The sequence below is a fragment of the Pomacea canaliculata genome, linkage group LG12 (genome assembly GCF_003073045.1).
Source record: "Pomacea canaliculata isolate SZHN2017 linkage group LG12, ASM307304v1, whole genome shotgun sequence".
Classification (NCBI taxonomy): Eukaryota; Metazoa; Mollusca; class Gastropoda; order Architaenioglossa; family Ampullariidae; genus Pomacea; species Pomacea canaliculata.
Window position 1 is genome coordinate 1,152,859 of NC_037601.1, and position 24,788 is coordinate 1,177,646.

A 24,788-nucleotide genomic window follows, 5' to 3' on the forward strand; every position below is an offset into this window, starting at 1 on the left:
CACTCGTGCTGACGACACCATCCTTAGGATGCTCTCCCCTTGTTGTTTGCCAACTCTCTCATTGCAACACAGTGCTGTCACTGCTGTCAGTGGTGTCAGTGGTGTCAGTGCTGTCAGTGGTGTCAGGGCTGTCAGTGCTGTCACTGCTGTCAGTGCAGTCAATGCTGTCAGTGCTGTCAGTGGTGTCAGGGCTGTCAGTGCTGTCACTGCTGTCACTGCTGTCAGTGCAGTCAATGCTGTCAGTGCTGTCAGTGCTGTCAGTGGTGTCAGTGCTGTCAGTAAGTCAGTGCAGTCAGTGCTGTCAGTGCTGTCAGTGCTGTCAGTGGTTTCAGTGCTGTCAGTGCAGTCTGTCAGTCAGTGCTGTCAGTGCAGTCTGTCAGTCAGTGCTGTTTGTTGTACAAATGAGTCTGTTATCTGTGAATGTGACATGGTTGTTAATGACGTAGTTTGTGTATCATTACTGTAAAGTGCTCTGAGCTCTTCTTTGTGAAGGCGCTATACTATAATTGTAAATTATTATTATTATTACAATGTATTATTATTACAATGTATTATTACACTGTATTATTATTATTTACTGAGGCAGCATTTTATTCCAATCGTGGTATTTCAAAAGAATGTTGCAGCCTCGTGGACGTTTAAGTGTGATGGCTCAGGGTGCAAGCGAACCTGTTGACACCTGTGTCATGTGTCACTGCCATGTGGACTCAGTGGCAAGACATCGGGGTGTGCAAGACGGGTGGGTGGATAGACGGGGTGGCGGGTGGGGACACGTTGACAGGAAGCAAATATTAATGAAGAAGGGTGTTTCATGTGAGTGAAAGTTGTCTTCCTTGTCATTGAAGACAGACAGACAGGCAGACAGACAGACAGGCAGGCAGGCAGACAAACAGACAGACAGGCAGGCAGGCAGACAGACAGACAGACAGACAGCAGGCAGGCAGGCAGGCACAGGCACAGACAGGCAGACATACAGACAGGCAGGCAGGCAGGCAGGCAGGCAGGCAGGCAGGCAGGCAGACAGACAGACAGACAGACAGACAGACATGGTATAAAGAAGAGGTCAGGCAGACAGAACTCTTTACTCGAGATAAACAACTCAGCTGGAGTGAAAATAAGTTTACTTTCTCAGAAACAGTTCTAAGGGAGTTTACATTAGTGTACAGCTGTGTTTGTAGTGGTGTACAGCTGTGTCTACATTAGTGTACAGCTGTGTCTATATTAGTATACAGCTGTGGTTGTGGGTGTGTAAGCTGTGTCTATATTAGTGTGCAGCTGTTTGTAGTGGTGTACAGCTGTGTCTATATTAGTTTGCAGCTGTGTCTATATCAGTGTACAGCTGTGTCTATATTAGTGTACAGCTGTTTGTAGTGGTGTAAGCTGTGTCTATGTCAGTGTACAGCTGTGTCTATATTAGTTACAGCTGTGTCTATATTAGTGTACAGCTGTTTGTAGTGGTGTAAGCTGTGTCTACATTAGTGTACAGCTGTTTGTAGTGGTGTAAGCTGTGTCTACATTAGTGTACAGCTGTGTCTATATCAGTGTACAGCTGTGTTTGTAGTGGTATACAGCTGTGTCTATATTGGTGTGCAGCTGTGTCTATATTAGTGTGCAGCTGTTTGTAGTGGTACAGCTGTGTTTAGGTGACATTGTCAGCAGTATGTATCTAATTTTAGCTCCGTGTATATTTGTGTACAGCTAGTATGACATCAACAGCAGTATTTCTATGTGCGTCACTAACCCGCTCCCATGACAACAATGTTATGTCAGCCTGTGCTCACAAACTTTCTCGTGTCGCGTATGACTGCGTCACAGCATTCAGTGGTAGTGACGTCATGACACACACTGACAGCTGACAGCGTGGGTAGCAGTGACGTCATGACACACACTGACAGCTGACTGGTGGACAGATTTTCTTGTTTTCCATGGTCTTGACTTCCACTTGTCTCCCTTTCGACGTTAACGCGGCGTAAAGCTAAAACAGAGTTATGTCCCTTGCTTCACGCAGTCGTCAGTGTGCGGACAGGTGTGAACAGACAGACTTCACAGACACTTTCAGGTGAAATAGTTGTACACACTGCACAGTGTTGAGACCACGGACTGACAGAACTGACTTGTTGCTGTACGCATGACATCACTGACATCACTGACATCACTGACATCATGACATCACTGACACTGTACTGTACACACTCGGTACATCGTGCTAACGACTAGCCGCTGGCGGTACAGTGTGCTTGGCCACGTGACCAATCGTTGTGTCCGGCAGTAAATTTGAAATGTTTTGAGGTACAGTGTTCTCGGCGCGTGTGCTACTCGCTAGGATAACAGAGTTGTTACACTAAGTTGTTACACTAAGTTGTTACACTAAGTGTGGACTAATCGCTTGGAGGCTAACGGTCTTCAGTAGATCAGTAAACTGCTAATGACCTGGCTAACGACGCAAGTGTCAACACTTGAAATACACCAACAGCTAACTTCCATCACAAGTGTCATGCGCTACCGGAAGTGTGACGAGCTAACTGACAGGAACTATCCACAGCTAACACCCGGCAGCTGTCAGCAGCTGGAGCTAATGGCGGGCGGTTCGTCTCCTGGCCTCACAGAGGTCGGCTGACCACGTCACGAATCCAGGGCAGGAAGGCCGACAGCTGTGTGTACACAGCCACTGTACCCAGCCGCCCACAGCCGTCGCCGTACGAGATGATCCCCACCAGCTGCATCTGTGGGCCCAGGCCCTCCGGGCACATGAGGGGCCCACCCGAGTCGCCCTGCACACACAACGTTGGTGTCACGATCCTGACGGTCACTTCACTACCAATGACACTGGCTACAGCTGACTAGCACTGGTTATAGCTAACAGTGGCTAAAGATAACTAACAATAGCTACAGCTGACTAGCAGTGGTTATAGCTAACAGTGGCTAAAGATAACTAACAATAGCTACAGCTGACTAGCAGTGGTTATAGCTAACAGTGGCTAAAGGTAACTAACAATGGCTACAGCTAACAGTGGCTAAAGGTAACTAACAATGGCTGCAGCTAACAGTGGCTAAAGGTAACTAACAATAGCTACAGCTGACTAGCAGTGGTTATAGCTAACAGTGGCTAAAGGTAACTAACAATGGCTACAGCTAACAGTGGCTAAAGGTTACTAACAATGACTACAGCTAACAGTGGCTACAGCTAACAGTGAATAGCTACAGCTGACTACCATTGGCTATAGCTATTGGCTACAGCTAACTACCAGTGACTACAGCTAGAATTGACTACAGGGACTAAATCAGTGACTAAATCTGACTACCAGTGACTAGTGGCTATAGCCATTGGGTACAGCTAACTACCAGTGGCTACAACTGACTCACAAAGCAGGAGTCGTGGGAGGTGCGCAGGTCGCCGGCGCACATCTCGATGGCGCTGTTGTAGTCGTTGTAGCGCGCGGCACACAGCGCGTCCTCCAGCACCGACACGTTGGTCGCCTTCAGCACCGCCGGCATGTCGTAGGAGGTCTCACCTGCTCACACGGCCAGCCAGCCGGTCAGTCGTCCAGCCATCCCACACTCGCTACTTGCCACGTGTCACAACAACCTGTCCATCTAACACTGTCACGTGTCACAACAACCTGTCCATCTAACACTGTCACGTGTCACACTACTGTCACAGGTCCGTGTAATAACAGTCTTCATATTCTACACTGTGCTCCACCTGTACATGAACTACAATCTTATGGTGGTGTTATACTGTTGATGATGATGATAATAACAACAACAATAAAGTGAGCTACATAGCTCCACCATTAAACACTAGCTCAAGTGTTTCACTGACAACAAATCAGACAGCCACATAACGAGTAATAATAACTGTAGTCAGTGTAGTGTTATTGAGCACGTGATGTTACGCCCACCAATGACATGACGACGCTGACGATGTGAAATGTGGAGGTGGGGAGGTGGGGGGTGGGCTGGGGTACGACGTACTCAGGCTGCTCACTTCACTCCCTTACCTTCCTGTCCCCACCCGGCCACCTTGCACTGGGTGTTCACCGGGGTCACCTGGTTCTGCGAGGTCGGCAGGCAGATGGGCTGGATGCAGGTGAAGCGGCTGAAGTCTATGGGCGTGGTCAGCCTCACGATGGCCAGGTCATTCACTGTGACGTCACACAGGTGAGTGCGTGAGAGGGAGACAGGTGTAGCACAAAACCCGACAATATAGATATATATTATGGATGATGATGATGATGCGCGTACGACAGACTTGGTCTCTCGTTGCCGATGCAGTCATCTCCCCTTTTGTCTGCTCCTGACATCTACAATTTTCTCTTTGACATCACACTCGTGTGTCAGCAGGTGCTCACAACTAGCGAGCTACAGCCACGCGCACACAGATACACACGTCACGCATGCGCCCGTATGTCCACACAATCACATACACACATCACACACTACACACGCACAAACGACTACACACACACACGACCACACAAACAAGCAGACACACAGACACACACACACACACGCACACGCGCGCGCGCCATCTGTAGGTGAAGCGAAGCAGTACAAACATTGTCCAAACATCAGACGGTTTCACATTTCACGGAGACTTCAATCCACGTGCTCTGCATGCAGCGCCCCCGTGTGGCAAGTACACTACACAGACCCGGTGTTACACAACCACTTGGCGCCGGTTAGAGTGGCTCAGCGACTCCACTACAGGGGAGACAAGCTGACAACGCATGCGTAGTGCAGGCTGCTATGCTCTGTGTATCCGTGTCTACTGCTAACTCTGGTTGTCATGATAAACATGTTTATACAGCTAACATTGATTATCATGATAAACATGTTTATACTGCTAGCATTGATTATCGTAATAAACATGTTTATACAGCTAGCATTGATTATCGTAATAAACATGTTTATACTGCTAATTCTGGTTATCATGATAAACATGTTTATACTGCTAGCATTGATTATCATAATAAACATGTTTATACTGCTAGCATTGATTATCATAATAAACATGTTTATACAGCTAGCATTGATTATCATAACTAATACTGATTATAATAATACACATATCTATACTGATGATAATGATGATGATGATGATGACATTAGTGGCCTCTAGTCCAGTCACGTGACCATCTCAGAGGCCAATAAGCAGAAAGCATTGCCTACCCAGGTGTTGGCTATTGAAAGCCGGATGGACGATGACTCGATACTCAATGGTGGCGAACTTCTCCCGGGGTCGGCCTGTCTCATTCCTGTTGTACTCGCCCACCACGATCTCGGGCGCGGCGCTGGTGACTGAGCTGCAAATGATTACAGGACTGATTACAGGTGGTGACAGGCTGACACATACGGCGTCAGGACTGATTACAGGTGGTGACAGGCTGACAGACACGTGGTCAGTATTTCTATTCGCGCGCCACCACCAGACGGCCGACAATTTGTTTGTGGAAAGCTCCATCACGATGTGAACGCATGCGAGCTACAGTCGGTCTGTTCAACATCGCGTTCACGTGACCGTTGGAGCGAGTGAGGAATTTGCACTAGTTGATAGAAAGCAGCAAACAATTCGTTGTTAATACTACAGTAGGCTTTGTACAGCGCACAACCCTAGTCATCGGTTGTCGGCGCTTGGCATTCTCATTGAGGGTGGCCTGAACTTTGACCCTAGACACTGAATAGTTATTCATTGCTGCAAGTTTCTGGACTCAATGACAGGGGACAGCAGTTGATGCTGATACTGATTGATATACACGTGTGACGTCATCATGTTCTCTCACATTACTCCTACTAGCTGTGACCTCCCATAACCTGTATGCGTGACCTCCTCTACTTATCGCAAAGGTCAGCGGCAATGTCGCGGTGGTCAGCGTCGTGCGGTGACGTCAGAAGAACACGCGTACCTGAAGCAGTGGGCGGCAGTGATGATGTGTCTGTCGTCGATGAGGCTCCCCCCACAGCGGTTGCTGCCGCCTTCACTGAGGTTGATGTAGACGAGCCAGGGGAACTCGCACCTCAGCGCCTCCTGGCCGTGCACGATGCGGCTAGCCAGACTGCTTCCCACACCACACGTGGCTAGGGCACAGCAACAACACGTCACAACACCTCACACCGTCCTCACAAACACGGGGCGGACCGTCCTCACAACACGTCAAAACGTCCTCACAACACGTCACAGCATGTCACAACATCGTCACAACACGTCACAGACCATCCTAACAGCATGTCACAACGTCTTCACTGCACGTCACAACACGTCACACCGTCCTCACAACACGTCACAGCGTCCTCGCTACACATCACAACGTCCTCACAACACGTCATAACTTCCTCACAAACACTGGGCTGACCGTCCTCACTACACGTCTCATCGTCACAACGTCCTCGCTACACATCACAACGTCCTCACAGCACGTCACAACATGTCACAACGTCCTCACTACACGTCACAACGTCCTCACAGCACGTCACAACACGTCACAACACAGGAAGTTGGGGGAAGTGTCGGCGCGAGAAGACAGGTGAGGTCGTACCTGGCCTGGTGGCGGTGGAGACACGGGAGCAGCACTTGGTGCCCACAGTGCTGCCGGCGCACAGGTAGTCGGCGCTGTAGTAGGTCTCCCCCTCCTGGCACGTCGTCCTGCACACACCTTGCAGCACCATGCAGTCTGCACCACGACACAACACAGCTGCTGACACCTGGTAGTGAGTGTGTGTGTTTGTGTGTCTGTGTGTTTGTGTGTTTGTGTGTGTGTCTGTGTGTTTGTGGTATGACAACAACATACAGCTACTTATATCTGTTCGACAGTTGTTTGTCACTCACTCCATCGTCGTATACACATGAGTGAGAACAATAAACACACGTGACCATGCGTGCACTCAGCAACTCACATGTAGACATGTATATTGTATCTACGTATATATGTAGCTATGTACAGACACATATATATGTAGCTATGTATCTATGTACAGACACGTACACACGTACGACACACACACACACACACACAGATGTCTTACACAAGAAGCTGCCGCGAAGGTTGGCCCAGCAGACGGCTATTCCCGCCGACAGCAGCAGAGGTAGAAGTACCCTGGTTGTCACACGCATGTTGTCACTACACACCTGTCCTCACCTGTCCTCACCTGTCCTCACCTGTCCTCACCTGTCTGTGGATGATGTGAACCTTGTGAAGCTGTGATTGTGACACTGACCTACTGCTCACACGTGTAGCTGTGAACACACACACCATGGTCTGTGCCAACAGCGCCTCCACACACAACATTCATACCCGCGGCCGCCATACCCGAGGGCAGGTATGAGTGTATGCACAGCCACCCGGCAGGGAGGAGAAAGGGAGGCTAATGATGTCCCTCATTGTGCATTCTAGTCGCATCTGACCTCAGCGCCAGCCTGTGTGCTCCCCCTGTCCCCCCCGTTAGCGCGGTCAAGACTGTCACGTGACAGTGACACTACTCAGGCACTCCCTTCCTCTGCTCCTCTTTCTCTCTCACCAACTTCCCTCCATCTCTCTCTCACTCTGTGTGTGTGTCCACGATGGGCGCCGTCACAGCTTCCTCTCTTCCACTCTTACAATCTGTGGCTGTGGGTTCGAATCTCGTTCCCGCTACATGCGCTTTCTTTGTGGATATGTTCCTCCAGCAGAATCAAGCAGCCAAACACCACGAGGGATGTAACGGGTGGCTGGGGTGGGTGGGGTGGGTGCTATTGCAGTGCTTGCTGTGTGAGCCACCAGGGCAGACCACCAGATAGTCCACGCGTGCACGCATGTACACACACACAGAGAGAAACATAATTAGTCAAAGTGTTGTTGGTCACGTTGTCTCGACACACACGTTAGTGCTACACACGTCTTAGTCCATACACACGTCACTACTAGTGTCGGTGCTACACACGTCTGTAGTCCCTACTCACACTTTAGTGTCCTTAGTCACTACACACCACTACTAGTCCATACACACGTCACTACTAGTCTCTACACACCACTACTAGTCTCTACACATGTCACTACTAGTCTCTACACACCACTACTAGTCTCTACACATGTCACTACTAGTCTCTACACACCACTACTAGTCCATACACACGTCACTACTAGTCTCTACACACCACTACTAGTGCCACACACTGTGTCGGTGCTACACAAACGAGCGCTACACGCAGTCACACACACAAATAACAACAATAACACGAGGAGCACAATTCTCAAGTTTAATGCAGCTCTACCAGTGCCATCTTGCCTGACATGTGTTTTGAAAGCTCGGTCAATGACCATCGTCCTCTAGCAGCCCCACCATGTTGCTATGGCAACCGATACACGGCCTCCTGGGTACGCCAGGCCCTAACACACCCTGAACTGAAGGACCCGAAAGTTAACAACCCTGAAGTTAGTGACCCTGAAGAAAATGACCCTGACGACAGTGACCCGGAAGTTAGTAGCTGACCTTTCAGACAGGACCGACAGTTTAGCGAAACAAAAGTTCCCTGAGATGCTGTTGTGACACACACAGAAATGTGGCGTCGTGTGGGACGACAGGAGAGTGAGAGAGAGAGTGAGTAGAGAGCAGAGAGAGGTTTACTGACTGAGTGAGAGAGTGAGTGAGTAGAGAGAGGTTTACTTACTGAGTGAGTGAGAGAGAGTAGAGAGAGGTTTACTGACTGAGTGAGTGAGAGAGAGAGTAGAGAGAGGTTTACTGACTGAGAGTGAGTGAGAGCAGAGAGAGGTTTACTGACTGAGAGAGAGAGAGAGTAGAGAGAGGTTTACTGACTGAGAGTGAGAGAGAGAGTAGAGAGAGGTTTACTGACTGAGAGTGAGAGTGAGAGCAGAGAGAGGTTTACTGACTGAGTGAGAGAGAGTAGAGAGAGGTTTACTGACTGAGTGAGAGAGTAGAGAGAGGTTTACTGACTGAGAGAGAGAGTAGAGAGAGGTTTACTGACTGAGTGAGAGAGAGAGTGAGTGAGAGCAGAGAGAGGTTTACTGACTGAGTGAGAGAGAGAGAGTAGAGAGAGGTTTACTGACTGAGTGAGAGAGAGAGAGTAGAGAGAGGTTTACTGACTGAGTGAGAGAGAGAGAGTAGAGAGAGGTTTACTGACTGAGTGAGAGAGAGAGAGTAGAGAGAGGTTTACTGACTGAGTGAGAGAGAGAGAGTAGAGAGAGGTTTACTGACTGAGAGTGAGAGAGAGAGAGAGTGAGAGCAGAGAGAGGTTTACTGACTGAGTGAGAGAGAGAGTAGAGAGAGGTTACTGACTGAGTGAGAGAGAGAGTAGAGAGAGGTTTACTGACTGAGTGAGAGAGAGAGAGTAGAGAGAGGTTTACTGACTGAGTGAGAGAGAGAGAGTAGAGAGAGGCTTACTGACTGAGTGAGAGAGAGAGTAGAGAGAGTTTACTGACTGAGTGAGAGAGAGAGTAGAGAGAGGTTTACTGACTGATGAGAGAGAGAGTAGAGAGAGGTTTACTGACTGAGAGTGAGAGAGTGAGTGAGAGCAGAGAGAGGTTTACTGACTGAGTGAGAGAGAGAGTAGAGAGAGGTTTACTGACTGAGTGAGAGAGAGAGAGTAGAGAGAGGTTTACTGACTGAGTGAGAGAGAGAGAGTAGAGAGAGGTTTACTCAGTGAGTGAGAGAGAGAGAGTAGAGAGAGGTTTACTGACTGAGAGTGAGAGAGAGAGTGAGTGAGAGCAGAGAGAGGTTTACTGACTGAGTGAGAGAGAGAGTAGAGAGAGGTTTACTGACTGAGTGAGAGAGAGAGTAGAGAGAGGTTTACTCAGTGAGTGAGAGAGAGAGAGTAGAGAGAGGTTTACTGACTGAGAGTGAGAGAGAGAGTGAGTGAGAGCAGAGAGAGGTTTACTGACTGAGTGAGAGAGAGAGAGTAGAGAGAGGTTTACTGACTGAGTGAGAGAGAGAGAGTAGAGAGAGGTTTACTCAGTGAGTGAGAGAGAGAGAGTGAGGGTAGAAAGAGAAAGGCCGTGACAGCTGCTACCCACCCTCCCTACCCGCAGACAGCACGGTATGAGCGGTCCCCCATGTAAGCTAATCACACACCGCGTTCTGTATTAATTAATATTATGCACTGAGGAGGTCACGGAGGTCGGCGCGCGGCCTAGCTCTGCCCTCTGACCTCGTTGATCCAGGTGAGGAAGGAGGTGACTTGGGTGTAGATGGCCGGGGTGTTGAGCCGAGCGCACCCTCCGCCCACGGAGATGACCCCCGCCATGTAATACTGCTCCCCCGAGCTGCCTCTGCACATGAGGGGGCCACCCGAGTCCCCCTGCCATGGAAACCACAAGTTGTTACGTATGGTGAGTAATTGTTTGTCGTTGTGGGCTTCACCTGTCTGTCTGCCAGCTTTGTCTGTCTTATTATGTATTTATATTATTTAGTGTCATGAGCTGCTACATAGCAGAGATGTGTGGTGTAGTGAGTGACATAGCAAGCACGCACGTTGTGACGTTACTTACAGAGCAAATGTATAAAGTGTGATGTTACTTACATAGCAGGAATACATGGTGTAGTGAGTTCTAGAGAAATCATACACAGTGTGATATTACATACATAACAACAGCACATGGTGTAATGTATTACATCGCATGAACACGTGGTGTAATGCGTTACATCGCTTGACTACGTGGTGTAATGCGTTACATCGCATGAACCATCGCTGCTATAGGCTAGTCACACATCAAGCCTGTGGTTACAAGAATCCATGAAGCTGCCAGAGTCCATGGACCTATGAATGTCACGTGACAGCAGTCCAGTCCATGCTACTACTGGCTACTGACTAACCCTGGAGGTACTCACAAAGCAGGAGTCCCTCTGGCCCTGGAGGTCGCCGGCGCAGATCTCGTGGCTGGCGTTGTAGTAGTCGCGGAAATGCTCGACACACAGAGCGTCACTCACCAGCGACACCGACACACTCCTCAACACCGTGGGCAGCACACTGGGGTCCACTGCAACAGGCACACAGGTGGCGACAGTTGGATGGACGGACAGACAGGACTGTGGGCAACGGTGAGTGCGATGGACGGACAGACAGGACTGTGGGCAACGGTGAGTGCGATGGACGGACAGACACAGTAGACGAGTACACTTTGTATTCAGCAACAGCAGATCTGTGCTACGACAGCGGGTTGGAAATGTTGAGAACACGTGACTTGTACTGCCCGCCAGCCGGCAGCGACACCTAGAGGGTGAAAGGTCAAACTGTAATAATCAACAAGAGCAGGTCATCTAGACAGCAAAAGGTCACTGCATGTACTGCATGTACTCCACAAAGCCAACAGATGAATGCGCTACAAGTACAGCGCCATGGACGACAACTACCACTGCTGGCGACTACATTTATAGTTCAAGGGTCAGACAAACACTCAACATGACAGACTGTGACACACTGTCTACCAGGCTACACCATGACACACAACTGTCAACTGCCGGTGGCGACTGCAGTCGTACCCAGGCTTTTGATGTTGTCGTCCTCCCTGATGACGCCCCACCCGGCCACCTGGCACCGGGAGTCGAGAGGAAAGTCCTGGTCTCTGGGGGGCAGGCAGAGGGGGCGGACACACGTGTAGCGGCTGAAGTCGATGGGGGTGGACAGCTTGAGGATGGCCAGGTCATTGACTGCAACACACAGCACCTGTCGGTCACACAGCGTGATGGGAGGGACAGGGGGAGGTGTAACGGGATGAAACTTCCTAGCAGGACTAAACTTCTCAGTATAGTCTGCGCATGCGCATGAAGCGAAAGTTCACTTCGTTATCGTTGCGTAGCCATTTTTTTCTTTTCTTTTCTTCGCCGATTTACTATAACATTGTTACTTTTACTATTTTACTTATTAACTCGGCGAAGAAAAGAAAAAAAATGGCTATGCAGTGATAACGAAGTGAACTTTCGCTTCATGCGCATGCGCAGACTATACTGAGAAGTTTAGTCCTGCTAGGAAGTTTCATCCCGTTACAGGGGCACTCACTAGGGCAGGTCAGCAGCTGACAGGGAGACAAGTGATCGTTGTGACGGTTCAGACGATAGACAGGCAGAGGTGACTGAAGACACTGATGAAGGAAAGATGGTTGAGTTGGGAGGAGAGATGAAGGGTTTGGCAGTGACAAGGTAGAGGAGGTTGGTGTCGTGTGCAACATCGGAAAGACAACTGAAGCCGTGACGGGTGGCAGGTGACTCACAAAAGCGGACCCTGTCGTAGTCCGGGTGGATGATGATCTGGTAGTTGGTGGTCGTGTACTTGTCCTCGGGTGCTGCTTGCGACAGGTTGTACTCGCCAATAGTGATGGGTGGGTTGCCGTTGACGTAGGGTCTGCAAGTGTAACAAGGGTCTGTAGCCAAGCAACAAACAACAACAACAGCAACAGCAGCAACAACACACTAAAGAACTGAGCCTGCGCCGTGCTTTCCTGGCAGCTTCTGACGGAAACCGATGAAACATCGCCTCTTGGGGGGAGTGGCAGCAACAGTTGTTATCAGAGGTTAGTGATGTAGTGATGTAGTCACGTGACATCTGACTGCAATTGTGTTGTGTATCTGCGTGTGCGTCTGCGTGTGTGTGCAGAAATCGTCCGTGGTACTGTTTCTTACTTCTTCTACAGTGCTAGTAGAAATGTTGTCTTGACACTAAGAGTAGCTGCTACACTGACCTCTAGTGTCAGCCACGTGCAGTCAAACAGGGACAGTGGGTACTAACTGTAAGGTGTGGGAATTGTGTTGTGAACAGTGTGACAGGTGTGAGACAGGTGTGAGACAGGTGTAAGACAGGTGTGAGAAGCAGTGTACGTGAATATTACGGGTTGGTGAAGCAGTGGGCGGCGGTGACGATGTGTCTGCTGTCGATGACGCTGGCGCCGCAGCGGTTGCCGACGTAGTTGAGGAGGTTGATGAAGACCATCCACGGGTACTCGCACCTGGCCGTCTCGCTACCGTTCACGATTCGGGGACGTACGTTGGCCCCCAGCAAGCCGCACGTCGGCTGTGGAGGTGCTGCAGCACAGCAAGATGATGCAACAGTTAAACACTCGTGACCTTTGTCAACACGACACGAGACAAACTACGGCACTAGACGGGAGGAGACAAACTACGGCACTAGGACGGAGGAGACAAACTACGGCACTAGGAGGGACAACACGAGACAAACCATTTTCTCTAGGAGGGCCAGTAGCCCCACAAGGTTTAGCCCTATAAGCAGTTGCACATTCACGGTTGACACTCAGCTGCATGTTGGCATGATTTCAGCAGGCGGCTGGTGTTTCTAGAAATGTCCAGTCGCCAAGCGTGACGTGGCTCACAACAATGATTCTTCTCTCCTGTGGAAGGCCTTACGTCTACCTCACACACTTCTGTGACAGCTAGTGTAGATGTTGTCACGTGTACTGGTGTCGCTGTTTATATGTTGTTGTATCGTCTCTCATGTCTTACTGCAAATATCTGTTGGCCTAGTGCTAGAGACTACAGGTGACTACACCACACTGCAGACTACAACAACGACTACACAGTGGTGGACACTACAGGTGACTACACCACACTACAGACTACAACAGCGACTACACAGTGCTAGAGACTACAGGTGACTACACCACAGACTGTTACAACAACTTACGTGGTGTAGGGGCACAGCACCTGGTGCCTGTAGTGCTGCCGGCACAGAGGTAGGGGGCGGAGTAGTACATCTCACCTGCACCGCAGCTCGTCCTGCACGCGCCATTCCTGAGCCACATGCAGTCTGCAGACGACACACAGAGGTCAGAGGTCATTGTCCTCGTTATCTTCCTCTGCTAGGCAGCAATCACAGTGTGAAACGTAGTGAAGGCTAGCCAACACGTACATTACACGTCACGTGAACGCATTCACTCACCAACACGTTCAGCATACGTCACGTGAATTCACTCACCAACACGTACAGTATACGTCACGTGAACTCACCAGCACGTACAGTACACGTCACGTGAACTCACTCACCAACACGTACAGTATACGTCACGTGAACTCACTCACCAACACGTACAGTATACGTCACGTGAACTCACTCACCAACACGTTCAGCATGAACTCACCAGCACGTACAGTACACGTCGTGCACACACAGCGTACATTACTCACAAGGTACCCGGAATACCCAAGGTTCACGCTCAGTCACTCATGGCGGGTTGACGTGTTGTGTTCTAACTGTGGGTGTCCCGCCCCCCGGGACGTTGTAAGCTGCGGCTGTAAGTTTGTACGTAACTGGGGTGCACGTGCTTAGTGCGCGAGGAGCCGTCAGGGTCATTGCCAGCGTCAGGTTATGTTGAACTTTGAACCCCCCCCCCCCCCCACCTTCTCTCTTGTTGTCGCCTGTACCTTCCCCGATAAACCAGGGTTCCTGTCTGCACATCACAGGGAGGAGGGTCCAGCCAGTCAGTTCCTCTCTGTTGTCATGCGCTCTCACCACTCAGTGACTCTGCCCACCCGACATGAAAGTAGCAGAGAAATAAACGAAATGAGAGTCGTTGCCATAACTGGTGTTAGCAGCAAAGTTACAGATGCTGGGGTCACACAAGTCCTCCAGCTCGGCCTGGGTATCGCCTCCAAGTCAAAGAAGACAAAGAAGACAAAACGAATCTGTCACACAAACGGGGAAAGGAATGAGTGGAGTGATCTCTTTCACATCAAACGTCCAAACATTCACTCCTGTTGAAGACCAAACGTGACGGTGACAAAACTCCAGTAAACCAACTGACAACAGAATCCAGCAAAACTATGTTCATCATCTCTAACAGGTCAACAGGTATCGAGATAAACAGACCTGTAGGGTGTGTGAAGAGCAAAGTAGGGGACGTGTGCCGGCAGCTACACGTGGTTATGTGTATATACATATAGACAAATATACACAAATATAGACAAATATACATATACACATGATGGAGCTACACGAGGTTATATAATATATACACACACAGCAGCTAAAGGTCATCTTCTACTCGCTGACAGGTGCCAGGTGTGGAGACATCTTGCCTGAAGACATCAACGTGGCTCACCTGTCCCACTGTTGTCCCCAAGAAGTGCTAGAGCATCAAAGGAACAAACCACCCCGGGTGAAGCCAGCAGAAGACCTGCCAGAGGAGGCGAGGTCCACATGAGGGAAGACGAGGTCAGCAGACATGGCGGACACTGGTGCCTCCGTCAGACCCTGAGGACACGAACTCAACGAATGTCTCGAGCCTCGTGAAATAAAAACATCTCTCAGTCGGCGGCTGAACGATCCACCCGAGTAGGATTTCCGTAGTCAGCAGGTCCACGGTCAACTAGGCGCATAGACAAACGGTCCGACTGGCTTTTCAAACGTGGAATACAAACACGTTCCACGCTTTAGTAGAGTGTCACGTGACGAGTGCACAGGTGTGCAGACAGATGAACAACGGGTAGTGCGGGTGTACACGCTGTACATGACCTTAGCTAGCAATGCTATACAGGCACCCGTGTAAATACCCGTCCAACGACGGACACACACTCTCTCTGTTATAGGTATACCGTGTGTATAGACATGTCACTGCCACGACACAAGCGACACCTAGGAAGCACGTGCTCCTTGTTTCTGACGAGCTCCGCCTCCTGCTGACCGCCTTTGGCCTTGACCTCCTGCTTGCCTCGTGACCTCGCTTGTCACCGCACGAGCGGCCAGGTGACCGACACGACTGACTGACACCCTGATACAGTCACGACTCTCACTGTACAGGCTACAGATGTTCTACAGGTGTGACTGCAGGTAGAGATGCCGATGTACAGGTGTGACTACAGGTAGAGATGCCGATGTACAGGTGTGACTGCAGGTAGAGATGCCGATGTACAGGTGTGACTGCAGGTACAGATGCTGATGTACAGGTGTGACTGCAGGTACAGATGCTGATGTACAGGTGTGACTACAGGTACAGATGGTCTGCGCGCGTGGAAATGGAGGTCAGTGAGTACATGTCCTGTCCCAGGCAGACAAGAAATACAGACGATGTACTCGGCATCTGTCGTGCGAACAGCACACGCAACAGTTGTGACTGTCACACCTGTAGACATTTTATTGAGGTCACATTCACACCAGGTGCAAGAAGGTGAGGGTGGAGAGACACACGGTAAGAGAGAGCTACTCACAGTAAAACAACGGGCCTGCGAGTGAGGGGCCGGGTGAAAATCCACTCAGTGCCAAAAGGAGGAAAACCACCCGCAACTCTTGTCCCATGATGCCGTACAGGTGTGTGTAGGGTGTGGCGGGTAGCGAGGTCTCCCCTTGCTGTAGCCTGCAGTCCGTCTGGAGTCTGGCACACGAGGTGGCGGGCAGGAACCCTCGTCACAGACAGGAAGCCTCGTCACAGACAGTACTCTGCCTGAGAAGGTGAGGGCAGAAGTGACAGCATCACCTGGTCCCCGACAGTCTTCACCTGGTTGACTGCTGAGAAGTAAAAGCAGCTTGTCACCAGGTGATGGCCGTGTGTATCACATCCTGTCACACACCCAGGTGAGCGTCGTGCGGCCACGCCCAATATAAAATTCTCTCAAGGTGTTCTATCACGACATTATGCTTTCAATTTTTGATGGGGGTGGAGTCTCGAGCTCTGTCCCTCCATCCTCTCCAACCCTCCTATGTACCCTCTCCCCTCCCAGCCCCATCTCTACCCACTTACCTATCGCCAAGATAGGTAAGGCTCGGGCCTTTGTGCTTTGTTCTTCCCAGGCTGCGAGGCCCGGCACTTTGCGGTGAAGGGGCCGCTGTGTAGTTTGCCGCCGGTCCGAGTGCAGGTGAATTGAAAGCACATTTCCTAATCAGCCCCAAGAGTAAACACCAGCCACAGCGGCCTTAGTGATCCCCCTTGTTGCCCGCTCTCTATATCCGTCACACGCTCCCTTTATACCCGCCGGGGCCCCTGCCTCCCTACCTCCCCCTCCCCCTCGCTGGGGGCTCTGTCTTCTGTCCGCACGTGAGGCAGACGTCGTTGGAGGGGCTGTGTGAGCTGAGGTGGCCGTCACACGGACAGGTGGACACTACAGTCGGACTGCATCCTGTCAGGTATAGTCTAGTCACAGTTCCTAGCAATCAGCCTGGTCCGCAGGTACCCTGCCTCAGCGACACAGGACAGTCCATTCAGATGTTTAGTGGCTGGACAGGACACTCCAGGATGTCTAGTGAGTTAGACAGGACACTCCAGGATGTCTAGTGAGTAGACAGGACACTCCAGGATGTCCAGTGATTAGACAGGACACTCCAGGATGTCTGGTGACTGGACAGGACACTCCAGGGTGACTAGTGATTAGACAGGACACGCCAGGATGTCTAGTGATTAGACAGGACACGCCAGGATGTCTAGTGAGTAGACAGGACACTCCAGGATGTCCGGTGACTAGACAGGACACTCCAGGATGTCCAGGATGCCCAGTGACAGACTCCAGACAAAGCCACCCCACTAAGGACTTGACAGTGAGAACTAAACTGTTTGTGTGAAGTACACCTAAGCACCTGCTGGCTGGCTGGCTGGCTGGCTGTAGTCCTGATGGTACTGCTCTGTGTTGAACCACGTGATTAGCTCTTGTCTCTGCTGATGTCATCCGTGTCAACACGGTCACCTCCCCTCCTTGCTGACCCACAAGACATATTTGGGTGGAACCTCGCCTTGCAGTCAGTGTGCTGGTCAGTTAGAAGTCGTTGTACCTGTCGTCACGTACCCGCCACCGACCTCCCGTCACCCCATGCAAGTCTCAACACATTGTTTCTAGCAGACAACGAGCAAAGGCAGATAACTCCCTTCCCCAGGCCGGTAGGGGACGCTGTGCTGGTTCCGGCTGGAATTTGAAGCAGGGATCGGGAGGCCGAGTGGGAATGCCTGTTGCAGTTTTTACAGTCGGCAGGTGAGGAAGGAAGGAGAAAAAAAGTGTGAGTGTAAGCCCACCGTCAACTCTCCGCTGCTGGAGGCGTGAAAGCTGCGGCCCGCCTGCCGTCAACAGCAAAATGGCTGTCATGGCCGTCACAGGGGCGGCTACTCGCCTCGCACCACACTGTGACGTCACGCGAGTACAGCGGCCAGGACCTGTCACGTGACGATGATGATCTGGCGACGATGCACCGGCGACGATGCACTGCGCAGGTCACCGCTGACCAGCATGAAGGCCAAGGCCACAACTCTTGACAGTGTCAGAGGTCACATCCTGTGTGTCAGGGTTCCAGCAAATTCTCTTCATTGTCCCTCGCGTCTTATGGACAAGTGACGTCATGGGCTGGACCTGTCTTCCGGTGCATGATGGTATTTGTGGCCTCTAGACACGTGACGGCATTACTCATTCACGTTTGGGAAAATGTTGTAAACTCTCGTAAACAGCTCAACGTTCACCTCTTGTAGTAGACACGTAGTACACACGTAGTAGACCCGTAGTTTATACGTGTGTCCGCGCGTCAGACCAATTGGATGAGCACAGCTCAGTTTTACAGACGTCGGCGATGGTCTTGCTGCATATTCACATCCCTTGCGTGGTGTTTGTGTGTTTGTGTGTGTGTCTGTGTGGTTTGTGTGTGGAGGGGGCGGGGTGTGAGGGTGTTTGTGTCTTGGTGTGAATGGTAGAGTGTATTTAATGTGTGTGTACGTGTTCGTGGACCAGTGTGTATGTCTGTGTGTATATATATATGTACAAAACGCTTTGTCCTACCAGCGGCCCACAAGACGAAGTATTAATAAAATTATTCGCTAACGTCTTCTCGCTGTTTGCCTCAACAATGGCGAGACAAACATTTCAACACTAATGGCCGCTGCTGCTAAAATATTAACTGTGAGGCCGTGTTAAACACCCGTATGACATACGTCACACCAAGGTGGGTCAATATGTGACGTAGGTTCTCTGCCCTCCACTCGTGTGGATCGATGGTCTCACCTCCGTGTCTGGCTCTCTGGCTTTCCTTCCCTCTCTTTGTTTGTGTCCTTTGTCTCTCACTCACACTCACACACTTCTACACACTGTGAGGTTGTGACATATTACCACGTGTTCCATGACCACATGGGAGTTCCCCCACGAGTCCCCACATGAAAGTCCCCTCTCAAACGACGCGACTTAAGCCGCGACTACACAGACCCCTCGCCACAAAGCCTCCGTCCGCTGCTGGCGCGTGCACATGTCGTCACGTGCTGAACGTCGTCACGCGAGACACCTACACGTCCTGTGAAAGGAGAAGACCCTTTGCTTCAGTTCCCGCAGCCTTTGTCCTCCACTTCCGCCGAGCTTACGGAAGCAAATGCCGACCTGCGTGCGCAGACTACGGCGGCGGACATTAAGAACAAAGACTTCGTCTGTTTGACTAACACTCGGAGGAGAGGGAGGGAGGCAAAGAACACTGGTGGTGACGAGCAGGGCATGGGTGTGGTGAATGACAGGACATGGGGTGTGGTGAATGATGACGTGTTTGTGGTGAATGGCAGGACATGTTTGTGGCGAAGTAGTGAGTGTGAGTAATGAGTAACATCCATGTTTGTGGTGAGCAGCTTGCAAGGCTCTGTGGTGAATGATGACGTGTTTGTGGTGAAAATCAGGTAGTTGTTGTGGTGAGTAGATGGCGTAGTTGTGGCGCACTTTAGTGACTAAATGGTAGATGAATGGTTGGAGAGCTAAGCCCCAGTGAACCCACACAAATGCCACAACAAGCAGCGTGACGTCACGCACAGTAGAGGCCGGGTACTGACCACACCCCGCTAGTTCACCCCGTGAAACTTGCCCACCCGCGAGCTGTGGGAAGCGCCTCCGCCAGCGCCTTGTAAGGTTAGGGACTGAGGACAGCTACCTGTGTGGTCACTGGACAGTAACGAGCTGTGATGTGTGTGATGTGTGTGTGTGTGTGATGTGCAGGGCCGCCGAGAGCCAGCCCGGGCCCCAGGACAGACGACCTCTCCGGCCTCCGGGCCCCTTGTACTTGTAATCGTAAATTATTTTCCCAGTATATAATATATGTTTACAATTCGAATCTCAATATCTACACTCAAACTCAACTTCTGCATGTGTAATGCTTGGGTGTTCTGTCCTTAGACCTTTCTTTAAAAGAAAAAGAAAAGGAGAAGAAGAAAAAAAAAATCCACTGACCAAGGTCGGGCCCCCTTGACAGCCGCGGGCCCGGGTACACCAGACCCCCCTGTCCCCCCCTCTCGTCAGGCCTGGTGATGTGTGTGATGTGTGAGTGCCAATGTCTCCGAGCATGTGAAGTCTTGTGGCGGTGGATGTCAGCCTGTCTGTCAGTTGATGTGTGACGTCACGATGAGGCCTGCTGCTCATCATTACAACCTCTGTTGAGGTCTGATAAGTACTTTGATGTAAAGTAAGGTGGACAAGGCAGAAAACAGTGAGGACAGAGGATGAACACTGAAAAAACACTGAGTGTGTGTCAAATACATTTTTATTGCGTGACGTGCACAGGTAAATGTTTGATGTACACAGATAAGTGTTTGATGTACGCAGGTAAGCGTTTGATGTACACAGGTGTTTGATGTACACAGGTACACAGGTAAGTGTTTGATGTACACAGGTAAGTATTTGATGTACACAGGTAAGCGTTTGATGTACACAGATAAGTGTTTGATGTACACAGGTAAGTGTTTGATGTACACAGGTGTTTGATGTACACAGGTACACAGGTAAGTGTTTGATGTACACAGGTAAGCGTTTGATGTACACAGGTAAGCGTTTGATGTACACATGTACACAGGTAAGTTTTTTTTATGTACACAGGTAAGTGTTTGATGTACACAGTCCACTGACACGAGGTGTGACAACACCGGGGCTTGAAGTCCACTGTCAGTCGTGGAACATGTCACACAAGTGTTGTTACCAATGTTTTGACATGAATGTTGTGTAAACACTGTGAGAGGTAGATACATAGCTGACTACACATTCAGCATTGTGTAATGGTGTGTAAACTCTGTGAGAGGTAGGTACATAGCAGTCTACACATTCACCATTGTGTGGGGTTCACTTTGCAGACGACAGGCCTCATCATTGCATGTTGCTGACGTTGGTGGGGAGACAAAATGGCGGTCATGCTGTCATGTTGTCATGGTGTCATGGTGTCATGGTGTCACACCCTCCACCTACAGGCGGCTGAGTATGAAGTCGGTGTAGTTGCTGACGTTGGTGAAAAGTACCGGCACTCCGTTTCCGCATGAATACTCAGACATGATGCCAGCCAGCGCCCACCGGCTTCTGATGTCCAGACAGACCAGCATCCCGCCATCGTCAAACTGCAACACGAGGCAACGACCTTCATTCCCGCCATTGCATTCATTTCAACGAACGTGACAACTACTTGTACTGACTAGTGAGCTGAAACTACTCACCAGACCCATCAACTACTCACCAGACCCATCAGCTACTCACCAGACCTAACAACCATTCCAGCTACTCACCAGACCCATCACCTACTCACCAGACCTAACAACCATTCCAGCTACTCACCAGACCCATCAACTACTCACGAGACCCATCAGCTACTCACCAGACCCATCAGCTACTCACCAGACCTAACAACCATTCCAGCTACTCACCAGACCCATCAGCTACTCACCAGACCTAACAGCTACTCACCAGACCCATCAGCTACTCACCACACAACCGTCGGCCGGGGCTGCTGGAGGGTTGAGAGTGCACACCAGGTCCGCAGGAAGCACGGCCTCTCTGGGCGCCAGAGCTCGGATCTGGGCCTCGCACGTGGGTTGGTCAAGCAGCACGGTGTTCACAGACCGCAACCTCTGACCTGCGTACAGAGACAGGAAAGTGACGTTCTTCATGGTGACGTTGTCAGCAGGAGGAGGAGAATGCAAGAGGAGAGGACAACTGGTGACCAGCAGAGACTAATGGATGCAGACCAGCACCTGTCACTCACCCAGGCCCACCTCGGAGTAGCCCCAGCCGGCCAGGTAACACTGGGAAGGGGAGCGCAGGGGGATGGTGGGGTCCGGCAAACAGGCCGGCAACTTCCGGTCGGTAAACGTCACAGCTTGCGCGAGTTTCAGCACCGCCAGGTCAGCACCTGAAAACATGGAGCAGCAGCTGCACGTCACTCTACATGCACACCTCCTAGCCTAATCGCATGTCTACCTTCGTGTCTACCTGATTGTCTACCTGATTGTCTACCTGATTGTCTACCTTCGTATCTACTTCATTGTCTACCGTCGTGTCTACTTGATTGTCTACCGTCGTGTCTACTTCATTGTCTACCGTCGTGTCTACTTCATTGTCTACCGTCGTGTCTACTTCATTGTCTACCGTCGTGTTCTCACGTCATGTCTACCTTTATGTCCACGTGCCTAATGGTCGTACATATAGACACACCAAACACGAAGACATCGGCAGCTGTGGTCAAGTCCACACAACTCGTGATTGCGATGGGATGTACCCCGGGTACAGGGCACAGTTAGTCACACACACACAGACTACACAACCCACCTCTGACCCCACGGACATAGCCTGGGGCCACAGAGTAGGACACGATGTTCACCACCTCCTCCCCGATGTCCAGGGTGGACAGGTCGTACTCTCCTACCCGGACTTGAATCGCTGATGTCGGCAGTCTGCACACCGACAGTTTCACCGTGTTACCCGTCATGTACACCGTGTTACCCACCCTGTAAATCTGTACACACACGTATTTCGCACAGTGTACACCGTGTTACCCACCCTGTAAGTCTGTACACATGTTACTCACCTTTGTACAGTCTGTACACCTAACTCACCCTGTACAGTCTATACACACGTGCTACCCACCCTGTACAGCCTGTACCCCTAACTCACCCTTGTACACAGTGCGCTGCTGTGACGACAGTGTCAGGAGTCCACCAAGACGCCGGCGCAGAAGCCAGTGGTGGTGGTGGCGGTGGTGGTGTAGGTGATGCGCACCATCCAGGGCCAGTCAGTCGGTGCCGCCTCCCGTCCGCCCAGCACGCGGGGCAGTACAGCCGTCAGGCTGCCACAAGCTGAGTAGTGTTCACCTCGATAAGTGGATGGCGTTCATGATGACGATGATGATGACGATGATGATGATGATGATGATGATGATGGGTAGCAGGAGGGCGTTAATATGTCAAAAATCTTGCATAAGGGTGTTCCAGAGAATTCCGAATACTTAGCAGTCAAAGAACACGACTGACACTGTGATCAACATTTCATGAGCACTGAGCACTGTGAACACAGTGTTGTGAGCACTGTGAACATATTGTTGTGAGCACTGAGCACTGTAAACACGGTGTTGTGAGCACTGTAAACATAGTAAACACTGTAAACACAGTGTTGTGAGCACTGTGAACATATTGTTGTGAGCACTGAGCACTGTAAACACAGTGTTGTGAGCGCTGTAAACATAGTGTTGTGAGCGCTGTAAACATAGTAAGCACTGTAAGCACTGTAAGTACTGTATGTACACCAACCTCCCTGCCTGCTGGCCACGCTGGCGGCTGTAGAGGTGGTGGTGGAGGCTGTGGTGGAGGCTGTGATGGAGGTGCCAGTGAGTACAGGTGTGTCGGAAGTGACGGCGGTGCTGGCGATACAGCAGACGTCACCGCTGTTGCTGCAGGTGGCGGCGGAGCTGAGCTGTACCTGGCCGCTTGTACAGCTACCCTGACACGTACCCGACCAGTAGCAACAGGCTGCACACACACAGACAGACACACACAGACAGGCACACACAGACAGACACACATACAGAGGCACACACACACACAAACACACATACACACACACAGAGGCACACACACACACAGACAGACACACACAAGGTCTTTATTATTTGTTGACAACATTACTCAGCTTATTACTGATGTTTATGTCGCATTTCCGTATCGTGTGCGCATGTCAAGCCCTCGTGTCCAGCTGTGGAGTAAGTGTGGAGTGTGTGTGGAGAGTGTGTGGAGTGTGGAGTGTGTGGAGTGTGGTGAAGCTCGTGCTGTAGGCGGCAGTTATTCTGTCAGTCTGTCCAACACCTGCTCACGTGATCTCCGCCTGTCGCACGTCATCACACCTGTACGGCTGCCTCCATTCCATGGATGAGATTTTTACCTTGAGTGGTGAGTGGACTGGAGTGGAACCCACAACCCCCTACTCACTCACCCGGGCTCGTGATACTGTTTATTTCTGTTGTTTATCCTGGCCAGTGGATAGAACACAAATAACTCAGGTAAACAAAGCTGTGAGCGCCACTCACATGAACACTCACTCTCTCACACGCCCACCCACCCGAACTTGCACCCAGTGGACTCACGGTGAGAGGTGACACATCGCTGGTAGATGGTGCCGTAGAAGAAGGAGTAGAGGGAGCAGGTGGCGGGGTACACGGAGACCTCGGTGCTCAGGCACTGCAGGCGACACACGCCGCTCAGAGGGTTGCCGCACTGCAGCTCTGCACGTCACATGCAGCATGACGCACGTGCACACACACAAACACACACACACACATCAACACACATACGAATATACACACACACACGTGCGCACACAGACACACACACGAATATTTATACACGCACGTGCACACCAACACACACACACACACGCCAAAACATACACACACGTGCGCACGCACGCACATCCTGTCTGTGGTTACAGTCACTGGTCTTGACGTCACACACCACCTGACTGCTGGCCTCACGTGCGCTCAGTGTTATTATTAATCATTATTACACAAATGAAGTCACTCACGGTTCACGAACGACAACTGGGCCCAGGCCAGGGGCAGACAAATCAGCAATGGCGGCAGCTTCGTGAGTTTCATTCTCGCCTCCTGGAAT

At 50.9% G+C, this 24,788-nt stretch overlaps 2 protein-coding genes across 2 annotated transcripts; both read right to left on the reverse strand.

Annotated features, from left to right (window-relative positions):
* Positions 1-1,106: 1,106 nt before the first annotated feature.
* Positions 1,107-16,624, reverse strand: LOC112577289 (transmembrane protease serine 9-like). The gene is made up of 14 exons (XM_025260340.1): positions 16,141-16,624; positions 13,622-13,744; positions 12,813-13,005; positions 12,198-12,328; positions 11,470-11,637; positions 10,819-10,967; positions 10,126-10,288; positions 7,024-7,059; positions 6,537-6,671; positions 5,907-6,078; positions 5,173-5,306; positions 4,002-4,145; positions 3,364-3,512; positions 1,107-2,771 (listed from the first exon to the last, which is right to left on the reverse strand). The coding sequence occupies exons 1-14, from the start codon at positions 16,226-16,228 to the stop codon at positions 2,601-2,603; spliced, it is 1,956 nt and encodes a 651-aa protein (XP_025116125.1). The 5' UTR covers positions 16,229-16,624; the 3' UTR covers positions 1,107-2,600.
* A 4,087-nt stretch (positions 16,625-20,711) lies between these two features.
* Positions 20,712-24,772, reverse strand: LOC112577290 (ovochymase-2-like). Its single transcript, XM_025260341.1, has 8 exons — positions 24,700-24,772; positions 24,263-24,400; positions 23,433-23,651; positions 22,801-22,969; positions 22,456-22,580; positions 21,893-22,039; positions 21,615-21,763; positions 20,712-21,251 (listed from the first exon to the last, which is right to left on the reverse strand). The coding sequence occupies exons 1-8, from the start codon at positions 24,770-24,772 to the stop codon at positions 21,102-21,104; spliced, it is 1,170 nt and encodes a 389-aa protein (XP_025116126.1). The 3' UTR covers positions 20,712-21,101.
* Positions 24,773-24,788: the final 16 nt, after the last annotated feature.

What these genes read in the sequence shown, in the direction of transcription:
- LOC112577289 (XM_025260340.1), bottom strand. Translation starts at nt 16,228, where the DNA reads ATGGGACAAGAGTTGCGGGTGGTTTTCCTCCTTTTGGCACTGAGTGGA. An exon ending in CGCAGGCCCGTTGTTTTACT is followed by an intron (nt 13,745 to 16,140) that starts GTGAGTAGCTCT and finishes TGTCGTCTGCAG; the next exon opens with ACTGCATGTGGCTCAGGAAT. An exon ending in CCTTCGCGGCAGCTTCTTGT is followed by an intron (nt 6,672 to 7,023) that starts GTAAGACATCTG and finishes GTCGTGGTGCAG; the next exon opens with ACTGCATGGTGCTGCAAGGT.
- LOC112577290 (XM_025260341.1), bottom strand. Translation starts at nt 24,772, where the DNA reads ATGAAACTCACGAAGCTGCCGCCATTGCTGATTTGTCTGCCCCTGGCC. An exon ending in CTACTCCGAGGTGGGCCTGG is followed by an intron (nt 21,764 to 21,892) that starts GTGAGTGACAGG and finishes CTCTGTACGCAG; the next exon opens with GTCAGAGGTTGCGGTCTGTG. An exon ending in CCCCGGCCGACGGTTGTGTG is followed by an intron (nt 21,252 to 21,614) that starts GTGAGTAGCTGA and finishes CTCGTGTTGCAG; the next exon opens with TTTGACGATGGCGGGATGCT.